General features: G+C 40.2%; 1 protein-coding gene across 1 annotated transcript in view; it reads left to right on the forward strand.

Moving 5' to 3' along the window:
- Positions 1-10,316, forward strand: part of Mrpl42 (mitochondrial ribosomal protein L42) — a 30,790-nt gene extending 20,474 nt beyond the window's left edge. Inside the window, exon 6 of the mRNA XM_003475888.5 lies at positions 10,158-10,316. Within this exon, the coding sequence (XP_003475936.2) occupies positions 10,158-10,203 (46 nt within the window). The 3' untranslated portion in view covers positions 10,204-10,316. The remainder of the gene's footprint in view (positions 1-10,157) is intronic.
- Positions 10,317-18,069: the final 7,753 nt, after the last annotated feature.

The following is an 18,069-nucleotide window of genomic DNA, read 5'->3' on the forward strand; positions in this document are numbered from 1 at the left end:
AAAGTGTTTTAAAACATTTAGAAAGCAGTACTCAAATAATTTGAGCCATTTTCAGCCATAAGCACCCACGGGCTATCAAGAGTACAAAAGCATCTGAGCAATGAGCAGTGACACGTTAGCCGCCTGACTAGTCCCGGTGGAAGCAACAGTAACCCTGGGGAAGTGTCCTCTGAAACCTGGACCCAGCCAACCTTTCCAGCTTGTTTCTGGGTTAAAGGGAACTGTGTCCAAGGCAGAAGCGTACTGATGAAAAGTAGCATGGAAGGCACAAGCCTGTTGAATGATATCTGAGAGAGTAAAATTCACATTAACCAGCAGTTTGTCTGTCCGTGCATTGTCATTAGTGAAAGACCTGGCAGCTGGGATTGAGAGCACACATGCTGGTAATCAGGGGACAAGGTGAGCCTGAGTAACAGTTTGGAGAATATGAAACAAATGAAAAGGGTCTTTGTGGCCAGTGCATATAATGGCAATTTTAGTATGGTGCACTACACCACAGACATAAGCACTATTGGAGAATAGGTTAGTGGACTGGATGAATAATCTTTCTTTAAAAATCCATTTATTTCTTGGATAAAATAAAAGAAAAAAGAAAAAAACTGCAACAGAACTACAAAATGTGTCAATCAGGGTGGATCAATGATCTTGCAAGGTCCATATAACAGCCTACAATTCAGTCTTTTGTGCAGAAGAAAAACCTTTATTCTGTATCTGTGAAGTGGAGGCTATGATATAACCTTCCCTGTTTGAAAAAGCCCCTTTTTGTTTACTTAATTGATTTTTAATAGATTGTTCTTTTTCTTAAAGCCTGACCTTGATGAGTGTGTTTTTAGTCATAATTGTCCTTTGTGCTGAAGGCCCACCCCTGTCTGACTGTCTGCAATAAATGTAACTATCTTAGCTGTCTATAATAAGAAAAGCCATCCTTAACTGTGGTTAGGGGAAATGCATAGTTTCCATTTTACCTGCTTCAAGCTGAGAAGGGAGACTGCAGTTAGGGCCCCCTCCAGAGAGCTAATCTAATGGCCCTCAGAAGTCCGTTAAAGTTTACCAGTTAGCAGCTCTTTTTACAGGGTCAATCTAGTGGAGCCCAGCAGAAGGAATCTAGCATATTTATTGTTGGTGTTATCTATATGAGCACTTGGAGTGTGGCAGCTTCTACACAAGAATGAACAAATTTTTGAGAAATTAGAGCTTGTGTAATAAAAACATGAACATTAGAAATGGTAAGCAGGTTTGAGAAAGCCAAATCTATATACTGTTTTCATGGGACTAGAATAGTGACTTTAACCCACTGTCACTTAGATTTTTCTATAGATGGAATCTGATATTGTCATGAATCTCTCTAGTTTTAGCTAATCTTACGTAAAGAATTTGAAGGGTTTACTGAGCTTGTATATAGATTTTTCTTATGATTTATTATTAATGACCCATGGTGGTGTTTAACTGTTGGCATAAGTAGAAACTTCCAGAAGGAGTTAGTGATTGAAGTCCCTTTCAGTAGTTAGCATATTATTATGACATTGTTTTAAATATCTCTTGATTATACCTTTCTGCTGGATGTCCATTTTAAATTGATACCTCTGTTAATAAAATTTAACCTCTTGCTATCCATCAAGGTCAGTCAAGTCTCCTCAGGATTTGCTTCTCAGTTTATGTCAGTGTCAGCCATCAGGATGAGTCACAGCCATTGTTTGACCAAGTTGCTTTCTGTGAAAGCTAACCAGAGTTGTAGGATGTCACAGAAAAGGTTTCTTCATATCCTGGGTCCTCCTTGACCTCTGAGGGCTAGGGCCAAAATATTGACTGTTTTCTTCTAAGCCTATCAATCTTGTTATCGTTTGATCTCCAAACCTTAGTTGTTGAAGAGGAAAGGATTAATGAAATTAGCATTGCAATAGGAGCAGCCAGCTTAATTATAATAATTTTTACCTGAAAATCAACAACCTTGAAATATAGATGGATTTCTTTTGTTTGTTTGTTTTGGAACCGGGATGGAACTTATGGCCTCACATTTGCCAAGTAGGCACTCATGCCACTGAGCTAAACCCCCGGCCTGAACCTTGAAAGATAAAATATAGCTTAAGAACTATTATTTTTTATTTGTTTGTTTACTTATTTTATTTACTTTTGGTACCGGGGATTGAACTCACGATCTTGCGCTTGGCAGGCAGACACTTAGATCACTGAGCTAAAGCCCCAGTCCAGAGAACTATTATCTTTTATCAGCCATAGATGTTTAGTAGTTGAATCCTTATAGAATGTTAACAGACAACAGTTATATAGTTTCACAAAGAAAAAGTGAGATCAAAAGCCTCACACAATATCCTAGCATGACAATTATGATCATATTTTTGTAACACACTAAAATCCCCATATTGGCATGGAATATCCTTTTTAAGTAATCATCTATCAGATACCCAAGAAGTTTTTTACCTAACTTGTCCTTTAATGAGATGTCACTGAAGTGTGTGACATTGTTTGGACTGCTTAATTTCTACATGTAGTGGCACATACATATATATTGCTTACTTTTTTGCTAAAATATTATTGACTGGTGATCTCATTTTGGCTTGACATGAATTTCTTATCACAGATATCTGGAGCACAGGAGAAAGGCAGATGTCCAAATCTGAAAGAAAAGGTTTATCATCATGAGTAATCCCAGTTTTACATCTTAAAAGACCTGTATATTTTGGAGGCATAAATACATTCAGTACACCATGAGATTAGCAACAGTTGTCAGCCATATGAAAAGTTTTGTTTTTTATTAACGTATGTAGTATAGCACCGTTAAATCAGAAAACCTTATTATCTCATACTAAAAACTTAATCTTTTAATGATTAGTGTAAACACATTACAGTAATATACTTTAAACAACATCATTTGGGGTGTCTTTCATAAGGCTATGAAGATTATTGGAGCTTCCCGTTAATGAACAAGGACTAGATAATGTTTCCAAGCAGCTGCTTCCTTATTCATCAGTCACAGTTCTGTCCAACAGTTTCTCCCCACTCTAAGGAATTTTTGTTTAATTATCATAACCAATTTTTGATGACTCATGAGAATGAGATCATAAACACTTAACTCATTATTTTTGAACAATGGCAGATCCCTAAGTCATAATACATAAACAACAGTGTGCATTACATTTGTACAACCTGTCTTAACATCATTTTGACCAGCTGGCAACTTTGGTGGGAGCATATCAGACAAATTCTTTAAAAATCCAAAAATGCAAAAAAGAAGAAAAATTTGTTGAGCTCAAATAAAATCTGTTTATGGATTGAACAGACAGACAAAATACGTAAGACAACCTGATTGTAAAATCAGAGTACATACATATTTTGGCCAAATTAAATTAATAACTTTAATAATTTTCGAAGTTTGTAATTATAAGTAGTCAGAATTTTTTTAGGTCAGTTAGCAGAGATCTCATAAAAACCCTCCATCTTGGGGCTGTGCCTGCTTGGCAAATGTGAGGCTGTGAGTTTGATCCCTGGCACCCCCCCCCAAAAAAAAAACCATCTATAATTAAAAGGTTTTTATTCTTTTCTTTTCTTTTTTTTTGGTTTTTATTCTTTTCAAACTTCCCTCAAAAGAATACTGGTCATCTCCACACCCTCTGTCATACAGTTAGACCTTCCTTTTATTCTAATAGTGTTCTCCCTATAAAATTTCCTATAATTTGGGTTTATAATATCGCTTGTGTAGAATCCTTCTGCAGGTACCCGGGGCTCCACCCCAAAACCTTGCTCTTAAGTTGTTTTGCCTGGGCCCTAACAGTCCCCTGCCCTAACAGTCCCCTGCCCTAACAGTCGCCAGCCGTGCTGCCTCAGATGTCACAGCCCTTTGTAATGTAAGAAGGGTGATCCCAGCATGAAGCCTGTGTTGCCTGCTGCAGCTGACACAATCCAAAGCATGCTTGTGGGTTCCGCCCACCTTCCTTACCATGGCCAGGCTTGGTGGAGCTCTGTTTTCTGCCTCCTGTTGCTGACCCTGTTCCCTCCCTCGCCCAGGTGTCTGTGAGAAGTGGAGAGAAGTGGAAAGCAGTGGTTTCTCCTTGTAAAATAACCCTTTAAAAGTCTGTGGAGGTCTAAGTAGATTTGTGCTGGTTAGTTTTTGCTTTAGCCTTGTTGTAAGCAGTTTGTCTACCTTCTCCCAAGTATGTTAATTTACAGTTTTTGTTTTTTGTACCAGGGATTGAATTTACAACCTTGTACTTACCAGGCATTGCTTGGGCCACTGAGCTAAATCCCCAGCCCCACAATTTCTTTTTTTGTAAACCAATGAGAGTTCCTCTGAACAAACTCTAGAAATCTAGCAAGCTGTAGTCTTAATTGGCATTTCTCTGACTTTAAGCAAAGCTATAAGCATATTAATGTATAAGGAATGAACTTTATATCCTGAATTACATTTGATCTGTTTTGCATCTTATAATGTAGTAAGCATACTTATGTACAACTGTGGCTTTCATGAGCCTATTGGACTCACGTTTTACACCTGATGATGTCAGTAACCCTTCTCCTGTCATTCCTGTGAGCATTTTTTTGCTTGCACAGCAATCCAAGGTGACCCCTCACCTCCTAAGTGATAAGTTCTCCTCGTACTCCAAGTCCTCGTTCAGGCACCAATTGTCCCATCCTGTGACACTCTTGAAATTTGGGGGGAGGATGATGTGGGTGAAGAAGGACAGGAATCAGTAATACAGAAGCTGAGGTCAGGTGAAGCCCTCTCTCCTGATGGGGGAAAGTGAACTTCCCAGCACCTGCAACACATCTGTTTATACAATCAGCATATGAATACATTTATGGAGAGTTTATAGAATCTGGGACAGGAAGAATACTAATCTATTAGCAGAACAGCAAATTGTGGGAACAAGAGAAAACTATATTATCTCAAGCTAAGGTCAAGTCACTGTGTGCATCAGCTCCCTGAGCTTTGCTCACTTCTCATGAGAGGCAGTGGCCTTATCCTAGATACTGGAGGTACAGACAGCTTTGCTCCCAACAGTAGATCAGAGGACTTTATGAGCTATGTGCTGTGTAAACACTTTTTGCCTGTGGCTTGCTTTTCTATTTCCTAAATAGCTTTTGAAGTTCACAAGCTTTAATTTTGGCAAAGTCTAATTCACAATGTATTCTTTTGTAGGTCGGGATTTTGTTACACTTAAATAATCTTTGCCTAACCCAAAACCACTTAAATTTTCTCCTGAAGTTTTTCTGTAAGATTTATAATTTTAGCTTTAATGTTTAAGTCTGTAATTCATTTGGGCTGCTTTTTATGTATGGTGTGAAGTGTAAGTTGAACTTTATTTTTTGCACAGGTATAGTATATCTTGTTTGAAGATCACTGGTTAAAAACATTATCCCTTTTGCATGAGTCAACCTAGCATCTTTGTTGAAAGTCAGTGTTGATCTTGTGTCTGTCTTTAAACAAGTCTTGAAATCAGGTAAAGCAAATCCTCCACCTTTGCTAAGTTTTTCTTAGCAATCCTGTGTTGCCTACGTTTCCATATACATTTTAGTTAGGTTTTTCAATTTCTGTAAAAAGCCTGCTGTTATTTTTGAAAGAGAATTATGTTCCATCTTTAGGTCAATTTCAGGAAAAATGATGTCTTTACAATGATCATTCAGTGTATCATGAAAAATGGTATACTGTACTTTCCCATTTAGGGATTTCGGTTTGTTGGTTGGTCTTGTGGCATTTGGATTGATGCAAGGCCTTTACACTGAGCTACATCTCAGACTTCTTTATTGTATAGTTTGAGACAGGGGCTCAGTAAGACAGAGTTGTGCTTGCTCAGTGTGAACTTGCAATCCTCTTGCCACAGCATTCCAAAGCTCTGGGATTACAGGCTTGTGCTACCAGGGCCAGCTGCTGTTCCTCTTTTTAAATTGCCTTTTGTTTTTCTTTCTTGCTTTATTGCTTAGGACCTGAAGTACAGGGTTGATTAGTGTTCAGAGCAAACATTGTTGCCTTTTTCCTGGTTTTAGTGAGGGAGTGCACTGAGTGAATATCATTCTTTTTACCATAAAGAATGATATTTACTATATATTAAGCTTTATGTAGATGCTCTATTTCAGGTTCAGGAAATCTCTACTGTCTTTTTTTTTTTTTAATCATGAATGGGTGAATTTTGTTGGATTTTTTTCTCCCTGCACTTGTTTATTTTATTTTATTTTATTTTAAAGAGAAAAAGAAAAAAACAGAAAAATCAAGAAGCAAACCAAAAGATGACAGCAATAACAAAAAACAACAGCTATATAGGTTTTCAAAACAAGATGATAGGAATTTAGTAATCGTCATTATATTACATATTGTTACCTTCAAAATAGTTGCTGAGGTTCCCAGATACAGAAACAAAACAAAACAGTAAAACAGGACAAAACATTGGATTTCAAAAATAAGATACAAGGAAATTCTCCACAGTTGCTATACTACATATTGTTATCCTCCGAATAGATTAGAGTACCAGCTTTAGGTACTTTACCTGCAAAGTCAATCAATACAAGCATTAAGTTATATTTTTTAGTTTAGTTGCTATCATCTCAGTCCGAGTTCCTCCAAATCAGCCAGTTGCTTACCAGGGAGCTGGGGGGAATTGCTCTTGTCTCCCAGCTCTGGCTGGCTCATGGAAAGGCATGCTTTGGCTTCTTGAATCTCTTGTTGTTCCCCATGGCTGCCTCTGCACTTACTTAGATGGTCCTGTTGACATACAGTGTATGACATAAGACCTCCAAATAACCTGAATATACGAGAAATTAATTCCTAACCTGCTAGATGTCTGATTTGCCAAGTTCTTGTTCTCTAAAATTGAAGAATGAATTCTAGGAACAGCAGAGGTTAAGAGTAGGAAGTATTTATTGAGAGAAAGAAAGCTTTTGTGCCTAAGAGGGACAGGAGAGAGTCCTGAGTGGGGTGAGCATCCCACTTCTCGAAGGAGTTTGATAGAATAAAATCACAAGGTGCAGTGGTTAGAAGGTAGGACAAAACTCTAGTTAACTAATTAGATTACAAGTACAGTAATTTAGGTAACACTGACCCAGTGGAAAATGACAAGGTGGGACCAAACTATGGCCCACCGATAAGATTACAAGTATAGTTGCTTAGGTAATACTGGTTAAATAGGGATCAAACAGGCAAGTCATGGAGCAAGGACTTTCCTGAAGGGAGGCCCCGGAGGCTGTGGTGCCCCCCACGGTGATGAGTGCCTGCTCCTCATCCTTAGGGGTCATGGATGGTGCAAGCATTTCTCTGTCCTGAGGTTCAGCCAACGCGCCTCCAGCCACACTTGTCTTCTGCCCTGATCCTCGAGCGCCCAGTCCTGTCTGACTGTCCATAGTATTTGTGAATAACTTAGCTGTCAATCACGGCTCACTTCTTTACTTTTTTATGATGGTGAATTATATTTAAGTGATGTTTCCATGTTAATTCAGTCTTCCATTTCTGCTCATGGTGTCTGATTCTTTTAATATTGTATGCAGTTTGCTAAAATGTGTGTAGAATTGTCACATGTTGGTGTATGGCGGCTAATGGGCCACAGCTGTATAACGGCTTTGTTTTTTGTTTCTGGGTAATGCTTGCATCATAAAATGGTTTGGAAGTAGACCTTCCTCTCCAGTTTTCTGGAGGAATGTGTACAGAAAGTGTATTGGGTCTTTCTTAAATCAGAATTCACCAGGGAAGCCATTTGAGTCTGGAATTTTCTTTGTCAGAAAGTTTTAAATTACATATTTAATTACTTTAGTTGACAAATAAAGTTATTCCGTTTGTTTCTCCTTAAAGGCACCTGAGTAGTTTGTGTCTCTCAAAGAATTTGTGTGTTTCATCTAAATTACTGAGTTTATTTGCATTTAGGTAATTATTTATGATATTTCCTTATCATTTTTTAACATTTTTATAATATGATATTACTTCTCTGATTCCTGGTAATTGTTAATTTTGTTGATCTTTTCAAAGAAAAAACTTTTGGGTTTGATTCTGTTTTTTGTTTTTATTTTATCTTTTACATTGTTGAGACAGTGCCTCCCTGGTAGTTCAGCCTGGCCTTGAACTCACTGGGTAGCCCAGGCTGGCCCGGTGCTGGGGTGATAGGTGATAGGTGTGCCTCTCCACGCCTGGCCGATTCTGTTAGTTCTGTTTTCTATTTGAGTTGTGTTCTTTCTTTCTTTCTTCTTCTTTTTTTTTTTTTTTTTTTGGTCTTTTTCCTTTTTGTCGGTACCAGGGATCGAACTCACAACTGCCTGCTTGCAAGGCAGGCGCTTATGCTGCTGAGCTGAATCCCCAGCCCCTCTTGTTCTTTCTTTAGCTTTTAGTTTTTTAGTTATTTTAAACATTTAGCGCTGCCGGGACTTTAGCTCACTGGCGTAAGCACCTGCCTGGCAAGCGTGAGATCATCAGTTTGATCCTCAGTACCAAAAAAAACCCCCAAAAAACATTTAATGCTAACACATTTCCAGTCAGCACTACTTTGGTAGCATCTCACAGATTTTTAGTTTTTAAAGTTGTGTTCAGTTCGGGGCTGGGGAATTTAGGTCAGCGGCATAAGCACCTGCCTTGCAAGCAGGCAGTTGTGAGTTCGATCTCCGGTACCGATAAAAATGAAAAAGACCAAAAAAAAAAAAAAAAAAAAAATTTGAGAAAAATTTTGTTCAGTTCAAAATACTTTTCACTATCCCTTGTGAAATTTTTTGTTTTTGTTGTTTGGTTTGGTTTTTATTGACCAATTACTTGTAGTTATTAATTTCTAAATATTTTGAAATTTTCCAGATGATCTGTACTTATTTCTAGTTTAATTCTATTGTGATACTTCTTATTTGACCACACCCGTGCTTAGGTTGGACCTTATAATTATTTTTGGTTTTGCTTTGTTTTTTCGACAAGGTCTCATTGTGTAGTTCAGACTGGCCTTGACCTGAGACTCTCCAGCCTCAGCCTTGTTGTTTACAGTCGTGCCCCACTGTGCCCAGCTTTCCTTTTTTACTAAAACATGAATTTATGGTTTAAGAGGTTTCTGTTCAGAGGAAAATATCCCTTATTAATTAAAACTTTAATAGTGCATATTCCTTTTTATGGTGTGATATTTCTTTAGTACAAAGACAAATCATTAAATCTTTTTTTTTTTTCTGTTTTTTTGTGGTGGTGGGGCTTGAACCCAGGACATTTGCACTGAACTACATTCCTACCCCTTTGTATTCTTTTTGAGACAGGGTCTTGGAAAATTGACCGGGCTGGACTTGAATTTCTAATCCTCCTGTCTCAGCTTCCCAAAGTGCTGAGATTACAGTTGTGTGACACCATATGCAGCTACCATTACTAGTTTTTAACTGAAAATCAGTAATCTAGTTTATTTTGAAATTATCGTCAAGAGCTGAAAGTGCTTAATGTGGTGATGAAGTGGTGTCATGAACAGTATAGGAATCCACGCAAGCCACGTTGATAAATTAGGAATTTTATTAGCTGAGCTCAGTGACCACCTGTAGACCCTTGTTTTAGAGTCAAAACAAGTGTCCATGAACTGGAGAGTTACAGGGCTTTTAAAACAGAAAACCACAAAACAAGACACCCTGTTGGAAACAAGTTAGCTGGAACCCTACATTATTTTTGGCTGACACCTGTATCCTGCTTCTTTGTTGAGCAGGTTGAATTTTCTCTCTTGTGGGTACAGCTCATTCTGCCTTTCTTATGGGATTGGTACCCAGGGTAATTTTTCATTCTTCTGGGTCAAATACAGGGCTCGAGATGGCGTCAGTTAAGCCAAGCTACAACAGTGATTCCATTGTAGTCCCATGTGTGTAATCCCAGCACTGTGGCGGGCTGATGCAGGAGGGCCAAAAGTCCAAGACGACAATGTCCTAGGATTTTAGCAATTTGGTGAGATCCTGTCTCAGAAAAAAAATATTCAAAAGTGCCGAGGATGTAGCTGAATGTAAAGGTCCTGGGCTCACTGCCCGTCACATAACCCCGAAGTTTCCAGGATGGAGGAATGTGGCAAATGTTAAGAAATATGTGAGGTTTTCAATAGTATATTTATAAAATTTCATTGATTTTTCAAATAGTTCTAATAAAAACAACAAAATATAAACATTTAAGATTTTTATCAAGAGTAGTTAACTTATTCAAATAATACTGCAAGTATTTTCCTTTTTTTAAGGTATCACAGACGTCGTATGAAACTGAATCCTCCAAAGGACAGATGATATTGAGGTTCTTGGGACAATCAGAGAGAAACGTTATCCTGTACCTTGGAGAAAATGCATTCTAATACTGCATGGTGATAGTAAAATAATAAAATGTCTTTTCAAATACTAAAGTGTGTATTTCCTTATTAAGTCTGATTTGACATTTATTTTTAGTGAAACTGCTTCATTTTATTTTCCCTTTGACATATTAAAGTCTATCACGTGTTTGGTATGGTTAGGTATTCTGTATCATCAGCCAAACATCATTATAGTATAAATGTGAGTGATAAAATGTACTTCTTCTGAAGGAATTTTTCAGTTCCCTTTAAGAATAAATTTATAAACAATATGGTGATGCACACTTGTAATCTGAAAACTTGGGAGGCTGAGGCAGGAGGATCACTGCTAATGCAAGGCCAGCCTGGGCTATATAGTGAGTTAAAGGCCGACCTGAACCACATAGATACCCGGTCTCTAAATAAATAAATAAGGAATAAACGTACGAAGTCTACCCAGGAAATAGATATTACAGTGCTTGCATTAGTTCCAGGCAATAATTAACTTCGTCACGTTTTCAGCAGTTTCTGGTATCTATCTGCTGGCCCTTTCCATAAGTTTCTAAATTGCACAGTAACCCTTGAAGGAGTATTACCCTTGCTCTCAGGGCTGCATGATCTAGATTCTGCCTAGCAAATCGGGAGGCTGGGCTCTGAATTTTGGTAGGGAATCCAGGCCAGGCTGCGATATGTAAAACCAAGCTGGACTCCATAGCAAGACTCTGTCTTAAGAAAAGTAACAACAAAAAACATATACAAAGTAAGTCCTTACTCAATATATTATTCAGTTCTTTTAGTAAAGACAATCTACCTGATGGCCCATGTGGCCAGTACAATGTGGAGAACAGCAAATAGGAAAAAATAAAGGAAGTATAATGGCAGCCTTGTGTTAGCCAAAGGAATGTTTTTAAGTGATTTACTGTTCATTGATATTAATGAGAGGGTCAACATGGATTTGATAAAACTTGATAGCCAGAAATATTAACCAGGTGTGTTGATAAATTATTTTTCTATTGTTTTCCTTTTTGTCTTTTTGAGACAGGGTCTCTCTATGCAGTTCAGGCTGGCCTTGAGCTCACTTTGTAGCCCAGGCTGGTCTCAAACACAACAATCCTCCTGCCTCAGCCTCCTGAGTGCTGGGATTACAGGCATGAGCCACCATACCTGGCTTGCCGATAAAATTCTCGGTTATTTTTTGGTTGGTTTTTTCCAGGTTTATATCCCAAAAGTTTACAAAGATGAAGATACAGAATAAAAACAAAATGATGGAATTTTTCTTCTGGGTACAGAGATCTGAACAGATTGTTCAACTCCAGGATGCCCAAGCCACACAGTAAGCTGTCAATGCGTGGAGAATGAATTTTGACCTCATAGTGGAAGTATAACACTGTTGTTCCAGGAGCTTTGGTTTTCATGTGTTGTTCATTTTTTGTTTTCTTAAATATATTGTGTCACAAACATCACTTCTCCCTGCTTCTCCTGTCCCTTGCACCATCACACTGACTTATTTTTGAGGTACTGGGGGTTGTTGAACTGAAATCCTTCACACTGAGCTACATCCCCAGCCCACTTTTTATTTTCTATTTTGAGACAGGGTCTTGATGAGTTGCCTGGGCCAGGTGTGAACTTGAGATCCTCCAGCCTCAGCCTCCCAGAAGGCTGAAATCGTTTTAATTTTTTAGTGATACGAAGATTAATTTTTAATAATAAACGGCAGGGTGGTAGGGGCAGGAGGGAAAGGTACAACGTGGTGTGTTTTCCACGGGGCCTGCAGAGTGGCCCTGAAAGGCCCCGAGCAGGAGAGGCCCTGAGCCTTGTGCCCTGTGGCAATGGAAAAGGGCTTTGGCGTTGGTGAGGGCAGGGCTCCCTGCACTGCTGGACTCCACATGCTCCTCTCAAAGATCTCACGGGAGGAAGGAGGCTCATTCTTTTGTCCAAAAAAATACCCCAAAACAGTACTCTTTCTCCTGCGCAACCGTACACATAACGGAATGCTCTGGGGCAAGCACTTGTCTTCCAGAGCTGCATTTGGCTACAGAGAGCGACTGTGGACAGGAGACACTGGTGTGGACACAAACTCGAGAACAGGCCAAGTACCTGTTCTCTTCCTCGTGGGCACAGCCTTCGTCCCCAGCACCCTCGTCTGTCGTCTGTCTCATCATTGTCCTCTGTCACGAGCCGGGCGCACACCCCCTCTTGCCCTCCTTGTCCTTTGGCCCCAACTCCTGTACATCTTCTGGGTCACCCAGCAGGACCACGCAGCCACCACTGCCAAAACCCCCACCCCGTTTCCGGACCAGCCGGCTCGTTCCCCTCGTCCCCACCAGAGCGCTGCCCTTGCTGCTGCGGGCCTGCGTGGCCGAGTGACAGCCCCCTCCTCACTCAAGCGTGGCTGAGAGCCTTGTGTGGCCCGTTTATCCAGGTACACGGTGCTGACCTCCCGCTGTAGCAGGAGGTCGTATTTCACGTCCAGCTTGCCAAACGAACGTCCTGCGCAAGGGATGCTTGCAGGTGCTCAGGGTGCTGGCGTCAAACCTGTCGTGGGCTTGCGTGGGAGCTGGTGGGCTTGACGACTGTATCTTCGTGAAGAGCTGCAAACCGTCTTCCGGCCAGGAAGCAAGGTTCCTCAGTCCCTAGTCCCTGCCGGGGTTCTATTCGCCCCCTGCAGAGAGCGGCGGTATTTTTGTGGGTGGAACAACACGGAGCTCCGGCTTGCACTTGGGTGTGTAGGTGAGGCCATGGAGCTGCACGGCATGTCCGACTGTGCCACAGGACCCGACTTGTGCTTGACTGAACTGCAAAGTCCAGCCCAGTGCCTGCGCCTAGGCGGCAAGGGCCTCCGGCTGACGCTGGGCTGGCTGGCGCTTTGTGGGGGCTGCATTTCACCTTCCGGCAGGGGGCCTTGGCTGGGCCAGGGCTTGGTCAAAGGACTTGCTGGGATTCCAGTTTCTGAAATAGTCGTCGTCTCTGAAGCGGTTCCAGTGCTTGTCCCTGCCACCGTTCCTTCGAGCTATTTACAGACAGAGCTCCAGTGACAGGGGAAACCTTTCATGCTCTGAGTGCTGCAGAGAAAGATTTGCTTTCACAGAACTATTCCAGGATGCCTGCGCCACCGTGGTGACTTCAAACGCCGCAGTGGCACTGGCAACAAGCCCATCTGCCGGGAGAAATCGATGAGGAGAACTTCACAGGAAGCACACGAGTCCTGGCATCCTGTCCATGGCGAGTGCTGGACCACGCACAAACAGCTCAGAGGTTCTCACCTGCGCTGTCCAGGCCGTCTGGCTGCACGGCAAGCACCTGGCCTTGGGAAGGTGCAGCAGGTCGTGAAGCTCAGGGAGGAGCGCACAGCTTCGGGTCCCGGAGCGCAAGATGTGCGCTGAGCTCGCCTCTGGGCTGCGGACGACAGTAGTGTGTGTTTGGCTTGCTTGTGTTCTGCCCACCGGGCCATCCCTCCCTGGCTTAAGGAGACCCTCGCTGCCCCTTGTGCTCGCAGTACGCCATCGTCTCTGTACTGTCACTGCAGCGTCCATATTTTCCTTATTCCCCTCCCAGTCTAGCTGGATTGCAGACTTAAATTGATGGTAGTGAATAAAAACTAAATAATGAAAAAAAATTCACGCCTAGTTCCATCACCAACATTTTATTTTATTTATTTTTTATCTGTACTGGGGATCGAACTCAGGACTGCCTGCTTGCAAGGCAGGGGCTTATGCCGCTGAGCTAAATCCCCAGCCCCATCACCAACATTTTAATGAAATATTCATTTATTTCCTCTACTAAATTTTTGTTTTTTACATTGCATAAGTAGAATGGTCCTTTCTTTTGAATAAAGTTAGCTAGCTGAGAAATCTCCATTGGGGAGGTCAGGTTAACACCCTGGAGTTGAAAAAAGTATTACCGGTGGGACACCAGAGGGCGCTCTCACACAGGGTTCAATTTCTACATCCCTCACCCCAAGGCAGTGATTTAAATGCATTTAATTAGCAGAGAATTTGGATATTCATTAGCTGTGAGTAGGTAGTAGGAGAAATGACAGTAGTAAAATTAAATGTTGGAATAGTCGGAGACCAATTTTCATCCTGTTGATCTATCCATCAAACAAAGCTCCTAATGAGGAGCTCCTACTTGTGGGTGGCCAAGAACAAATAACCATTCACTAAGACCCTAATGCCTACTGAACTGATGCCTACAGAGCTACTTAGTTTTTCTAATGACATTGTTTTCCAACCATGAATGTAGTTCACTTACTTTTAAAAAAGATGAAATAGGAAAATAATTGCCCTACCCAAGAGAAGGTTATTAATATTTTTGTGTACCTTGTTTTGTTTCTCTGCATGAATATATTTTGGAAATAAAAAATAAAAGGGCTGAGAATGTAGCTCAGTAGTATAGCATTTGCCCAGCATGCATGAGGTCCCGGGTTTAAGCCCCAGTATGGCTAAATAAATAAATGCATCAAATAGGGCTTGCTGTGCATGCTGTTTGGTAACTTGTGTTTTTCATTTAATAGGAATCTTTTCCACATCGTTAAATACTCTGATTTAATGGATGCTTATTCTATAATCTGAATTGTCATAATTTAATTAACTTCCTGCTGTTAGACATTATCATTGTTTCTGTTTGTTCCATGTTGTAAATAATGCTATTACTAACATCCTGATAGATCATTCCTGAATATTTTCTTAAATTAATTCCTGCCATGTATAACTGTTGAATCAAAAAGCATTTATGATTTCTTATGCATGCGTGTATGCATGTATGTATGTACGTATGTGTGCAAGGGTCCTGGGGATTGAACCCAGGGTCTTTATACTGAGCTGTATTTTCAGCCCTTGTGCAAATTTTTTTCATGGACAACCAGGTCGGGTAGTGTACGCCTGTGATTCTAGTAGTCAGCAGGCTGAGGCAGGAGGATCACTGAGAGTTTGAGGCCAGCCTGAGCTACATAGTTCAAGCACAGCCTGAACTATTTAGTGAGCTCCTGTCTGGAAAAAAATTGTTTTTTAGGGATGAAAAAAGAACTATGATGAGTTACGTATATGAACCATCTCCCCACACTGAATATAATTGTATACCGCAAGCATGTAATGATGAAAATCTTTTAAAATTATTTTTTATTTTGAGATAGGGTCTCCCTAACTCCCAGGTTGGGCTCATACTTGTGATACTCCTGGCCTAGATTTCCAGAATGCCAGTATTACAGTTATGTGGCACCACCGCCAGATCCTACATACATTTCTAAAGTTTGTTTTTATTTTTTATTTTTTTTTTTGAGAAAAATATTTCACCCAGGCTAGCTGTCATGGTTTATGTCGGTGGCCCCCAGGCCTCATGGGTTTGCACTGTGCATCTGTGATTGGTTCATTGTCTAGAGTTTGGATTGGTGGTGTCAGTGCTCCACCCACCTAGGGGTGGAGCCAGCATACAATGTAATGGCAGGGAGAAGGTGTGTTTCTCTCTTGCAGGTTTCTGCCTTGCTGTTTGCAGCCGCCATGAACTGCAGCCCGCCATGCTACCCTGCTTCGGAGCCAACTGAGTATGGACTGAAACCTCCAAAAACTGTAAGAAATAAACTTTTCCTTTCCCAGCTTTGGGCGTCAGGTATTTTGTCTCAGTGACAAGTAGAAAATAACCAAGACACTGGCCCTGAACCTGTAGAGATCTTCCTGCCTCCACCTCCAAATACTTGGATTACAGGTGTATGCCACCGATGCCTGGATAAAATTTGTAGTTTAAACTATATACTTCTAGTGACAATATGAAAACATTTTCTCTATGCTTGTATAAACATCAACTTTCAAAAAAAATCAGTGTAGTAGACAGGGACTGGAGTATGTTTAAATTTTGATCAGACACTTTTAGTGTATGTCACACTTAAAAAATATGAAATGTAACAACTTTCATGTTGTGGCTTAACTGTCGTCTCTGACAGGTACATGGCCCCTTTATTGTCTTTGTAGCAATTTACTGTGATGTGCTTCCTCTGCTTCACCATCTATGTAACAGCTTAAAATTTCACCTCTTGGAGCTGGGGATTTAGCTCAGCGGTATAAGCGCCTGCCTTGCAAGCCTGTGGTCGTGAGTGCCATCCCTGGTACCACTAAAAATACAAAAAAAAAAAAAAAAATTTCACCTCTTTAGAGGGGTAAGGTCAGTTTCTGTCATAAGCAACACAGCAGGTTTCTACATAGCACTGAAAGGTAATGATTAGTTATCTTTTCACTTGATTATTTGATAAATGTCCACATCCCCTGCTTGTCTATAATTGTGTGATGTTTAAGGACCCTGTCTGATTATGTGTATCACAGTGTCTCTGGTACAAGCCACAGTCTTTGCTCCGTAGCATCTGAATATAGTTCTGTAGAAGAAACCACCCCAGTACAGAGGATGTCAGCCTAAGGATTCCTTCAATGGGATTTGGAATGGAGAGCACAGATGTAGCTCTGCAAACTGGAGAGGTTTGTGACTGTGTGTGTGTGTGTGTGTGTGTGTGTGTTTTTATTTAAAGAAAGACAAAACAAAATAGAAAACGGGCAGAAATAGTACATACTGTCAAAGAAAAGAAATAAACAGTAATAAATCACTAGCTGATGTATACATATTGTCCCCCTATAAATAGTTGCTCAAGGTACACAAGTGGAACATATAAATGGGAATTCCACCAGGGAGACTGCAAACAATTCTGTTCAACTGTCCAACAAAAACTAAGCATTATGGCTATCAATCCTATACACTTAGACACGTACACACTTATCCATATCTTCATTTATGTTGAGACCTAACACAACTTATTAAATTGAAATCCTTCTGAACAAAGATTAATAATATTGCTGGATTTCACCTCATAACACTCCGGAATCAGGATTGGGTACTGCAGTGCCACTTTCTTTCCTTCAAAGTTTTTGTTCATTTCATCATGTGTCATCAGATCAGTTCTCATAAACTGTTTATAGGTTTTACGTAAGCATGATTCTTAACGTGTATTTCTATCCTTTCTATATTAGAGGGAGAAACAGAACAAAGCAGGACAGAACTAAACTTTTTCCTATAAACATATAAAACTAAAAAGACATACAAATCTGCTGTATAAGGAGTTCTACCATGGTCACTGTGTTGTTTCTTGTTATCATCAACAGAATTGGCTATATCATCAGATAAAGTATAATTGAACATATCAGTACATCACAGGATTAACAGAAATACAACTTTGTAGATAGTATAGAGCTACAAAAACAGGTAGTAATCAAATCAGAATGGATATCATAGTGAATCATTGCCATTTTCAGTATATGTCTATACTCCTCAACTTGATACTATCAACCTTACAGTTTTGAATAAAATCTGTCAATAAGAAGCAGCAATCAAACAAGTCAGATTTAACTAAGATCAGTCATGATACATCAGTGTAAGTCATACATGGAAATTAAATTAAATAGTCATAATAGGAAATTAAAGATGACCACTGTACTATGTCCTGATATCTTTGGGACAGCTGTCTGTGCCCCTCAGATCCAGTGCTTGTATACAAACTAGGATGGAGCAAGTTCCAACCAAGCAGAGTGGTGTGAGTAATAGGCGTTTTAATTCCTGATACACTATTAGCTATATCTTCTGATGTTTTTTTTTTTTTGAAGATTATTCCTCCTCTTTACTCCCCAGAATGAAGTGTGTGTTTTTGGGTCTCCCCAACACTCACGGTTTTGTATTGAGGGGGCAACCTGCTATTTACCTAAGTGTTTCTGAACTTTCTCACTCTTGGGCTGGATTTCTAGTTATATTTCATCATTTATTAAAGCCTGTCTGTTCAACCTATCCATAAATACTG

The sequence above is a fragment of the Cavia porcellus genome, unplaced genomic scaffold, assembly GCF_034190915.1.
Source record: "Cavia porcellus strain 051 isolate PalLab524CR breed Dunkin Hartley unplaced genomic scaffold, mCavPor4.1 scaffold_8, whole genome shotgun sequence".
Classification (NCBI taxonomy): Eukaryota; Metazoa; Chordata; class Mammalia; order Rodentia; family Caviidae; genus Cavia; species Cavia porcellus.